Source organism: Anopheles nili, chromosome 2 (assembly GCF_943737925.1).
Source record: "Anopheles nili chromosome 2, idAnoNiliSN_F5_01, whole genome shotgun sequence".
Classification (NCBI taxonomy): Eukaryota; Metazoa; Arthropoda; class Insecta; order Diptera; family Culicidae; genus Anopheles; species Anopheles nili.
In genome coordinates this window covers 39960795-39971340 of record NC_071291.1, presented here as the reverse complement: position 1 = coordinate 39971340, position 10546 = coordinate 39960795, and the positions used below count along the sequence as shown (strand labels likewise).

At 48.8% G+C, this 10546-nt stretch overlaps 2 protein-coding genes across 2 annotated transcripts; both read right to left on the bottom strand.

Annotated features, from left to right (window-relative positions):
* Positions 1 to 2801: 2801 nt before the first annotated feature.
* Positions 2802 to 5641, bottom strand: LOC128731366 (retinol dehydrogenase 5). The gene is made up of 4 exons (XM_053824481.1): positions 5618 to 5641; positions 4133 to 4336; positions 3470 to 4037; positions 2802 to 3394 (listed from the first exon to the last, which is right to left on the bottom strand). The coding sequence occupies exons 2-4, from the start codon at positions 4304 to 4306 to the stop codon at positions 3177 to 3179; spliced, it is 960 nt and encodes a 319-aa protein (XP_053680456.1). The 5' UTR covers positions 4307 to 4336; positions 5618 to 5641; the 3' UTR covers positions 2802 to 3176.
* A 3071-nt stretch (positions 5642 to 8712) lies between these two features.
* On the bottom strand, positions 8713 to 10089 carry LOC128731091 (probable galactose-1-phosphate uridylyltransferase). Its single transcript, XM_053824187.1, has 3 exons — positions 9861 to 10089; positions 9340 to 9774; positions 8713 to 9255 (listed from the first exon to the last, which is right to left on the bottom strand). The coding sequence occupies exons 1-3, from the start codon at positions 10044 to 10046 to the stop codon at positions 8821 to 8823; spliced, it is 1056 nt and encodes a 351-aa protein (XP_053680162.1). The 5' UTR covers positions 10047 to 10089; the 3' UTR covers positions 8713 to 8820.
* Between the last annotated feature and the right edge of the window lie 457 nt (positions 10090 to 10546).

The window sequence follows — 10546 nt, the reverse complement described above, 5'->3', positions numbered from 1 at the left end:
GAGCAGATGCACTGAGAGCGTAACGGTATCAGAATCAGGAGCAGGTGAGAGCGAGGAAAAGCGAGAGCCATTTTGGGCTCTCTCTCTCTCTCTCTCGCTCTCTCCCTCGCACACACACACACTTTGTGGCTCTCATTTGTGTGCCAGTCTCTTGCGATTTTTTCCGGAACCGAACCACCAACCATCAGGCACAGGAGGTGACGGAGCCTGATAATGTGAAGCAGAAAAAGAACTCATTGCAAAGAAAGTGTGAAAAATCACGACCACTGCAGATAATGGCGGCGCAGGGACGTGACGGTGGTTGGGTGTCCCGTTGAAAGGGCCTCGCCGAGGGTTGGCTCGTGCACATCGTAAATCAATAATCCTGGCCGGGCGTTTGGTTGGGTTTCTTCTGCAGTTTTCCCATCGTCCTGTCCCATTTTCCACTTCACTAGCTCAAGTGGCTAGCTACACACACACACACGCACACGCACGCACGTCATACGTAAGGGCATAGGTCACACACGCGCGGAATAATGGTAGGGCCGTCGTCGTAGGGAAGCAGCAAAAAAAATTAGGTAAGAGGGTTTTCTTTCTCCCGCAACACTGCACGCCTTTCGTCTAGACCCGCCCGACACCTGAGGCCGCAGATGTAAACCCGGGTGGTCCTAGACGACCCAGAAGTACGTGGTTTTCTTGTTCTGTGCCACTCGCAAGGGCAACGGCAATAAAAAGCGGGCCCAATATGCTGCAACGAAACTCACTTTTTGCACCAGCACACGGCAAACACCCTTTTTCTTTGTGAACCTGTTACAAGGAGGGGAGAACTTAAAGTGTACGGCTAGTGCTCGACTGCGCTGCGGACTGTAGCTGCACACCGAGAGTAATGACGAAGGAAAATTTTCCGAGTGTCCTGCCTGCTGCGGCGTATCCTCGGAAAAATGACGTTTCGCGTCACGTTCTCGAATTTTTCTCTCCCTCGCTCTCGCTCCATGGCGAGCAATGCGCAAACACACGGAGGAGAAATCGATTACCTGACAGAGAGAGAGAGAGAGAGAGAGAGAGCGAGAGCAGGATATCGCGAGCGAGGTGAAAAACGAGAATGAGAGAAGGAGAGAGAGAGAGAGCGTTACCATTGATGAGAGTTGTTGAATCTCGTCCATGGTTTTTGTGTGGGTGCGTCATGGGTGCTGTCAGAACCGACGGCGCCGGTTGACAGGATACGGCCGAAAAGGGATTTCCCTACGCTGGCATTTTCGCCGACGGGTGCTGCTGTGTGTTCCCTTGCGCAAGGGGAGCGAAATGTCGCTGAGCCGACCCTAACCGTTTTCGTTGCGGTTTCATAACTGTCGTAAATAGGGGTTGCGAAACGGCGTGCATCACATGCATCTGCTAAAAAGAGACACAGGCGCTTTTCAATTACACGTTCGTGCAATTTGGAGTGCTGATAATATTCGAAAAAGTGGTTGTTCGGGTTTGGGGTGAATTTCCAAAGCAAGAATAAATCATTCCTTGTACACCACTAAAAGATGGAATTTTTGATAATATGCTTGTAACGAAATGCATTTGCTGACTATGACGTGCATGAAGACAATTAGAATTTGAATTCACGATGAAGAATCAATTTATTATAGAAAATGTAAGCTTACAGTAAAGTATAACGAAGAGTTCTTAAATAGCTCAGCAGGAGTTTTTCGATAACTCGACAAATTGACTAAATCAAAATGTGGTCGCATTTATCCGTACAGAAGTATATCGCCATTTGCTTGTGATAAATAATAACGCATACCATGCTAACTTCGCAGTTCGTGTAAATCGAGCAGTTTGATAATCGAGCAGAAAAGCAAACAAAATGGAGAACACTGTTTTCTGTCTTCTCTTTTTCTCTCTCTCTCTCCCTCTCTCTCTCTCTCTTTCTCTCTCTCTCTCTCTGTCTCTCTCTCTCTTTCGTAGAAAATATTCATGATTCTAAATACATGAAGCTATCGAACTATTTTGAAATTAAAACAAAAAATACAATCTGCATTTTCAAAGAATTCAATTAAAACTATTTTATAATACACTTTACCTTGATGAAAAATGTCGTTAAATTGTATCTTTTCTCCTAATTTAAATGGCTACTTAGCTGTTGTATTCAGTAACCGTTGTTGCTCAGTCGATATTTGAACAAGGAGCCTTTTGTGTGTTTATGCTATAACGCTCCTCAAATCGAATTCCTTTTGTAAAACATACAGGTTTTTATACTTCTATTATATTGCGCAGCAATGTCAATGCGTACTCAAATTTAATAAATTTTAAAATTATAATTGTTTAAACTATGTCGTTAGTTAGCATGTGCAATTCCCACTGTGCATGGACGCGCGTCCTCAATGCATTACTGAAACGCGCCTGCATGTATACTATTGTTTTAAATACATGAACAGGAACGTATAAATGACAAATAGTAAATTACGTATGACATAGACAATACTGTTTTGTAAAAGGAAATCATAATCATAAATTTGATTTTTTGGTCTAAAACATGTTTTGTTCAAATAGCAAAGCCTTTTGATTGGTTGAAATAACGGCTGTACGAAACTGAACCTAAACGCCACTACTGTTATACACAGTATAACTCCAGGCATTTCGTTAGAGTAGAGGTGTAAAAAAAGCCCGAAATCCATGACAAAATTAATAACAATCATGTTGACTAAGAGCGTAAAAATAAAACTCTGAAGTTTAGAATTCAATACGTTCAAATAATTTGCATTTAAATTCATTTCGCCACCTTGCATTTTCTCACTGAATTCTTTAACAAAACCACTCGACGCCAATTTTCATTGAACGAAATAAAGTACACCATTTATTTCGGTAGTTTATTTAACACTAAAACAATCATATCATTTGCTTAAAATAAACAAACTTTACACAGGGAGCAGGAAAAGGGAATAATTATATTCGTCCGCGCTTCTCGAAGCAGGAGCTGGGGCAACGACGCGAGTCGACCAGTGAGCAAACCAGCAAGTTCATCGCCCACCGTGCCGCTATACAGGAGACCTACTGCAAGTGTGAAACGGCGACAGCAACCAGCGGTTAAGTGCATAGACGACACGCTGGCACTACCAATCTCGGGGGAAACGGAAACAGGCACAAAGAAGTTCTGAAATCTGTCGTCCTACGGCTACCGAGGGCGCAAAGAAACGACCGCGGCCGCGCATTCAGACACTCTGTATGGGTTTCGAGTCCGCGCGGCTGGCGGAAATCTTCAACGATGACCGGCAGGGCAGTCTCATCTGGAACTTGCTGTTTGGCACCGACAGGCAGTAGGTCTCACTGGGGCTAGTATCGTACAGGGCACGCTCAATCACCCCAAGCGCGGAACTGGTGAGCACATCAGCGCTGTACTGCGTAGGGACGCCTTCCTCGTCGGAGATGGCTGCAAAAAAGAACGAAAAAAAAAATTCAGCATTCAGTCGTTCAGCTCAATCAATTATCACCTCCCGTTACTTACTGTACGGAACCGGAGCCTTGAAGAGAGCCTCCGCCGGAACGCCTCGCGAGTCCAACGTCACAACACTGACGCCGTACGGTTTAAGCTCCTTGCGTAACGCATCGGCACATCCTTGCACGGCATTTCGGGTGGCCATAAACACCGTCAACCCATCGTCATCATTGCCAGAGCCGAGCAAAATCAATCGACCACGGGTCGGCCGCAGCAACCCAATGAAAGCCCGTGCCGTACGTAAGCAACCCATCACGTTGTTCTTGAACATGTTCTCCCACTGCAGCGAGTCCTGCGAGTCAATGCGACCACGGTACACCGAGCCAGCGGTGTTGACCACAGCCAGAATGCCTCGTTCGCCCGCGTTTAGGTGAGCTCCCATCGATTCGGCCGCCTCACGCAACACGTCCTCTCGCGTAACGTCGATCTTCATTGGCACAACTGAGCCGCTTACTGGCGTGTCCGAGTTTTCGCGCATTTTCATCCACCCACGTAGCAGCTTGGCGGGAAGCGACTCCACCGGGTCCTTCATACCCGCAAACACCCGGTGTCCTTTGCTGGCGAAGAAGGTACAAATCTGCAAAGGGAAACGCATATTCTTAGTCCTTTCGTCCTTTCGATTTCAGACACTATTTCGTCTCATGTCCTTGAGCAAAGAATGGCATAACTTACCTGTAGCCCGAGGGCGGTATCCGCACAGGTGACGAGAATAGATCCTTTCTGCGTTCCGGTTGGGTCATCGCGCGTTCCACGCACCTTACATAGCAGATACAGCAGCAGTGCTCCCGCTATCGAAAACAGTGCTATCAGCTGAATCGTCAGCACCAGCGCCGTCTGGACCTCCATTGTGGGTTGGCGTTTTTGCGGATGTTTGGCCTAAGCGAATAAAACAACCAAAACAACACATGATACATAAGACGATGAACTCATTTTGTGGATGCGTTAATTGTTAAGCTTTCAGGCGGAAAAATGCCCACGACGCGGGGAATGATTTCATAACCAAATCAAGCACCTTTCGACCGTTCCATCAGCCGGATGGTTTTTCGGGGAAGACCATTTTATTCGACCGTTTGGTCTCGTTGCAACCGGCCCGATATATTTATCGCCGGTCTGAATTGATTTCCATTTTTCGCGTTTTCCCTCGATCGCCTCCTCACGTGTCGATGCGCCGGGACCGTACAGCAAGCGAGAGTGATAATAAAAAAAGCGAAAGTTTGCGCATACGCGAGCGAGCGATAGCCATAATTAGGCGCGAAACGTAACGGATTAAAGCAAATAGGAAAAATAAAAACCCACCTCGCGCGAGAGATGGCGCGTGGAATGAAGCCAGAGTGCGCGTTTGTGTAATATCAATTTGCAAGATTTTGCTTCTATTTTTATCGCCGAAAGAAGGCATCCAATGAAAAAGACGGCGGGCACAAGCAGATGATGAATACACGATTCGATTCGTGAGGCGGCATTACATTACCGATAATTGATCCTTGTCGCAATCCCGCCGTGATTGGAGAAATGCACAATTGGTTGTGAACTGCTGCTGCGTCTTGCCGACAACTCAGGTGAGCCGTGTTTAAACTTTTACGATAACCAATTACTATTTTACTCTTTGTGCAGCGCGAGCTACGAGCCTGGAGAGTTATGGAGCCATCACTTTCTCGCCCATCGTGATAGCGGTTGATATTCCTTTTCGGCTTATATTACGCAACACGAGATTCGCGTTCGGTTTCCGCAAAAAAAAAACTATTCCTTTTTTTTTGTACGATGTGCGATAATAATAAAAGCTCGATTTTTTTTACAGAAAAAAAACGAAACCAAACCGGTAAAAGCAACATGGCGGCAGTATATGTCATAACGGTTTTCCATCGCATTGAATGATGCATGAAGCCATATGATGCGTGATTTGAACGAGTCAAATGAATTATTTAAGCGATACAGCGACGGCGAGTATCCCCTTTGCATTGACGCAGCGCTTTCCGTTTTCCCTCACAGGAGTGAATAACACCTTTACAAAACAACGCATGAAGCACACGCGGCGGAATAAGAAACTTCAATGCCCGCTAAGGCGCGAACCGCAGTTCTCAGGCGCAGTTTCCTGCCGCCTGGAGTGAACTCAAATCGATTAGTAAAACATGACACAATACCCTCTCTAACTGAGCTCACCCGAAACGAATCGAACCGCGCTAAATCCCGCACGCGCTAGAACGCTCCGTCGATACAATGGATCGTTTGCTTTTCCGCTCTCAGCAAAACGACGCTAAATGGCAGCTTTGGCAAAGTCGCTTTGGATGCCTTTACGAGCCAACCTTCCCCTTCTGGTGGACCCCTCCCAAGCACCAGAACACCCACCCCCCCCTCCCCCTTCCACAGTCCCCAAACGAAGGTTGTGTCAAGCCAAACCGATGCTCATTTCGAATTCCTCGCTTCCTCGTTCGATCGTTTTCTCAAGCCGCTAAACATTTGAGCGCGATATGAAATCATCCGTCCACTGCCAAGGTCACGAACGAATGCGGATCGCGAATGAGGTGTGGCTCCACGTGCCTCCGACCTTCCAACCACCCGTACCACCCTTCGAACATTCGAACGCCAAGATTGAATGTGGCCATTGTGTTTGCGACCACAAGGGCCGGAAGATGGCCGTGTTCGCGCGCGCAACCGATGAGAGCATTTGATGGAGCTTCGAATGCTGTCGAGAATCGCGGAATAGCAGCTGTGTCGGGACGTCTGCTCGAGCGCCATTATTCGACGTTCGAGATAAAGCGCACCGCCGGGGGCGGACATGCAAACGAGCGCATCGATTTGTCAAATATGCAGCCACGAATGTGCACCAGGCGTCTACGGCATTGTGGTAGGTTTCCCATCGTTAATCGCGTTCAAATCCGTTCATGCCATAAATGCTTACAAGTGGTACAAAGCCATTGACTTACGGAGCGGGTGGAACAGATTTAATTAGAAGTGTTGTTTTATTTCAATTGCAGCCGTTTAATAGACACCCAATCCAGAAACCCGGGGCGTTTCCCTTTCTTTTGAAGAGACGAGCATTTATCCCATGCTATTCACTAACACCTGCAATCGAAGATCCTCTAGCGGAGGCTACCGTAGTTGTTTTCCATGGTGCATGCGTTTTCCCAACCGAATGGCTGCAGCAAGGCATCGTGCTGTATTTTCCGCATGCATGCATGCGCACGTCTGCATTCCTCGGGCCTACGGTTGTCACACTTAACCCGCGTCGACGTCTGTGGAAAAAGGGCAATGATTTGCGAGCGATGGAAAATCGGTGTCCCTCTACTGCATTTTGTGCAGCAATCCGGGACAGCATTTACTGCTGATGTAGGAGGACAATCGGTCGCGCAAATGTGATTCAATTGTCCACCCAAACCGTGTCTAAGCTGGTTGAATTGTTGGAGTACAATGAATACGACGCTCGAGGAGCTCTAGAGTCGCACCTGATGTCTCTGTCATCGAAGAGTTTTTTGTTTAGACACTCATTAACAAATTCCTAGCATCAGGAAATGCGAAAAGGTCTAGCCGTGAAAAGACCAAGAACGGGTGCCGTAAGAAAATGCACGTACATTCCGACGAAGCTTAGGGACCAGTGAAGCTAACTATCATATTCACCACATGCTTTATACATGCTACATAAACCCACTGATAGGGCGACGGTCCGGTATGTCGGCTCATTCACGCATAAGCTCGCCGATGTTTACTATAACCATCACGCAGCCGACCGAAGGTTGTTTCATTGTGGCTGCCCTCTAGCTCGGTTCCTAACGCATGTACCTTGTAAAAAGGCCAGCAACGTACAAAGTTCATTGAGATACATGCACGCGACGTAACCAGATGACCAGCTTGCCTTCAAACCTTCTCGATAACGAAGCTCCCGCGAAGCATTACCAGGCAATATATTCCACGTACTTCAGCGGCAATAACACAGGCTTTTCGCGAATTTATACAGCCATTAGAAAACCTCCCTGTTGTCGTCTTCCGAAAGCCAACAAGCGTGAATTGATAATAGGTTAGTATTCGGTGAGCAGTTTAACGGTCCATCACAAATTGCTCCTCTGGCTGGTTCAAACTAGCGCTACCGAATACCTCTCAGGGTCGGTTAAACGAATTGTCCAGTAGACAAACACAACACCCTCTGTAGCCCTTCACTAGTCAGAGACCTAACTTGGCCTATAAACGCGACTCGCAGGAGGATCGTACCCTACGGTCGTAGATCGCGCCCTTTTGCTGACGCTTCCAATATGCGCTCGTGTGTGCGCAACCCCAAGGGTGTGGCCGACCGGAGTTTTTGCTGAAGCAACAACAAGTGAGCCACCCATAACATTCAACACCAACACCCGTCCCGTCAGCAAATACGACCGAGCAGCGTGTACGCGATGGCCTGCGAACATCCGTCGATCAACAAACCTTGCCGGGTTTGGTGGCTTTGGCTCTTTAACGCTGGAATGCTGTAAATTGCTGCCCGCGATGACGCCAATCCGGGTGGATGGCGAAGCGTACATTGAAGCACGCCATAGTGAAGGGATCCGCACTTTGCAACTTCATTGGAGGATCGTGAGCGAGAGCGCAAACACGCCCGAAAGCTCAATAAAAGCACATCCACGAAACCGTGGTTTATTGGGTGGCTCATACATTTAAACATAACACCCATCTGTGTGGCTGCAACATTTCGTTGGGGTTTGTTTTCAACCACGTCAAGATTAAGAATTCAGCCACCCACCTCCCGTAAAAATTGACGCCGACCCACCAAACCCTTGCCCAATTCACGGTTATTGATTTTGAAAATAACTCGTCAACACTTTACGATCACTCACGCGCCAATTCTCGTCAGCGCGTCGACAGCGAAGCTACTCAGCTGGAGCCGGCCGTCGGAGATACGCTTCCATGGAGCGTTCCCTTTCAAGGTTTTTGCTGACTTTTAGGGGGCATTTCTTTGGTGTGCAACCCCTCGGGATCGCACGGTCGAGCTGTGTCCTTGGAACGCATCCACTTAATGGGTGATGGCGCTTTGGAGCACAGCTTCTGTCGTAAAAAAAAAACGTACCAAACCCAACAATTGCCCAACACGCCCCAATCGATAGTTACTCGCTTCATGCTCGTGTGACGTTCCGTGCACACGCACGCCAAGGCAAACAGATAGGATAACTAAAACGAAACCGGGTAAAATAATTAACACGTCGAGTGCCAGAGAACACAGCAATCGAATAACCATTATTGAGCGGCTTATGCTCGCGAGATAATGACGTTCAGCACGGTTAAAACATCGAACCCACCGTGGGGGTAGTACTTTATTAGCGTTCGTGTATGTTTACGGTGTCGGAGCCCTTTCGTACGATTAGATAGCGCGCTGGCTGCGCTGATTACAACTGCACGCTGTAGTGCCGCTTTCCACAGAGCCCACGCAGCCTGTCAGCGGCTTGTTCGGCGGTAAGATCACGTTGCGACTGGCACAACAGCTCGAAGCCCACCATAAACTTGCGCACCGTCGCCGACCGAAGCAACGGTGGATAGTAGATGGCATGCAACGTCCAGTGCTGATCACTCGAAACACCCTCAGCCAGATCCGCCGTCGGTGCACCGTGCCAGCCCATGCTGTACGGGAACGAGCACTTGAAGAGATTGTCGTACTTCGTGGTGAGCTCCTTGATCACGATCGCCAGGTTGTTAATCTGCGACACGGTCAGGTCCGAGATGCGCTTGTTTCTGTTGCGCGAGATCAGCATCGTTTCAAAGGGCCAAACGGCCCAGAACGGGACCACTACGAGCCAGTCTGGATTGTCGATCACGATGCGTTCCTGAAAAAGGGCCATTTTTCGAGGACGAAAGGCATCAAGGATGTCGGGATACGGAACGCCGATCAGGGACCACTAAAGCTTTACCCGTTTGGTGAGCTCCTGGCGCACGTAATCATCCAACAGAGCCGTGCCATGGCGGGCGAAGTATTCACGCAGCTTGCCGTCCTTGATCTGCGGTTCGTTGGGCAGAAACGAGCACGCCCAAATCTGACAGTGTGGATGCGGATTCGAGCACCCCATCGTGGCGCCCTTATTCTCGAAAATCTGCACCCAGCTGTAGCGCTTCGCGAGACTCCGAAATTCGGCGATCCACGCGTCAATCACGTTCCGGATCTCCTTGGGCGTCATCAGTGGCAGCGTCCTGTTGGATTTTGGGTGAAAGCACATCACCCGGCAGGTTCCACGAGCCGGTGCCACCTGAAACAGTGGATCATCGCTGGCCGGTGGTTCCGGCACTTGCTCCAGCAGGGCCGGAAAATCGTTCGTAAACACAAACGTCGAGTCGTAGATGGGATTTTTCTTGCACAACAAAGCAAACACACAACCGTCAGTGGCGTACGCAAAACCAACGTCAATGTCACCTTTGGCAATGGGGGCACACTTACGGTTCCGTTCGAGCGGGTCACCCCTGGGCAGAGTGGATTCGTCGGATCGAACTCGGGAAGGTCATCCGATTGGGGTGTTTCCTCCTGCCCGGACCAGGGCCGTTTCATACGGTGCGGGCTCACTAGCACCCACTGGCCGGTGAGCGGATTGTACCGTCGGTGCTGGTGATCCGTTGGGTCGAACATTGCACTGCAAAACGAGGTGATGAACTAAAGCAGCCCGAGATTGTGCCACTGATTTGCACCGATACCGAGCTTCACCATCGGCAATACGCAGTTTCAGGCCGGCAGAGCAGCTGTGCTGCAGCAGATAAGCGGTGACACTTTGATAAGCCGCTCGCCCATGTAAACAAGCGCACCCGGCAGTGTTGCCAGCGATCGGGAGTATCCCGAAGTTTGATTAAGCACCGTTTACACCACCAGAAGCGTTTTAAGGACCGTTTGAAGGGCGGTACATTTTCAAATTTAAAACAAATTGTGCCGAATTAACGACGCTTCCCCTCTGAAACCACGTTCTACTGTTACGCCATTATTTTTAAAACCATTAGAATGCAGTGCTAACAAATTACCGATTACCGCCACATGGTAAGCTTTCTGCCACATCTGACCCGACCATTAGCCTTCCATCGTGCGCCCGTTAAAAGCTCCCCAAAACCTGAACCCGCGAGCTAATCGCTTTTTCACCC

Bases quoted from the DNA above. Each gene is read 5' to 3' on its own strand.
- LOC128731366 (XM_053824481.1), bottom strand. From the start codon at position 4,306: ATGGAGGTCCAGACGGCGCTGGTGCTGACGATTCAGCTGATAGCACTG. The intron at 4,038-4,132 runs GTAAGTTATGCC...TTCCCTTTGCAG, and splicing joins ATACCGCCCTCGGGCTACAG to ATTTGTACCTTCTTCGCCAG. The intron at 3,395-3,469 runs GTAAGTAACGGG...TCTTTTTTGCAG, and splicing joins CAAGGCTCCGGTTCCGTACA to CCATCTCCGACGAGGAAGGC.
- LOC128731091 (XM_053824187.1), bottom strand. From the start codon at position 10,046: ATGTTCGACCCAACGGATCACCAGCACCGACGGTACAATCCGCTCACC. The intron at 9,775-9,860 runs GTAAGTGTGCCC...TTGTTGTGCAAG, and splicing joins TGACCCGCTCGAACGGAACC to AAAAATCCCATCTACGACTC. The intron at 9,256-9,339 runs GTAAAGCTTTAG...GCCCTTTTTCAG, and splicing joins GCCAGGAGCTCACCAAACGG to GAACGCATCGTGATCGACAA.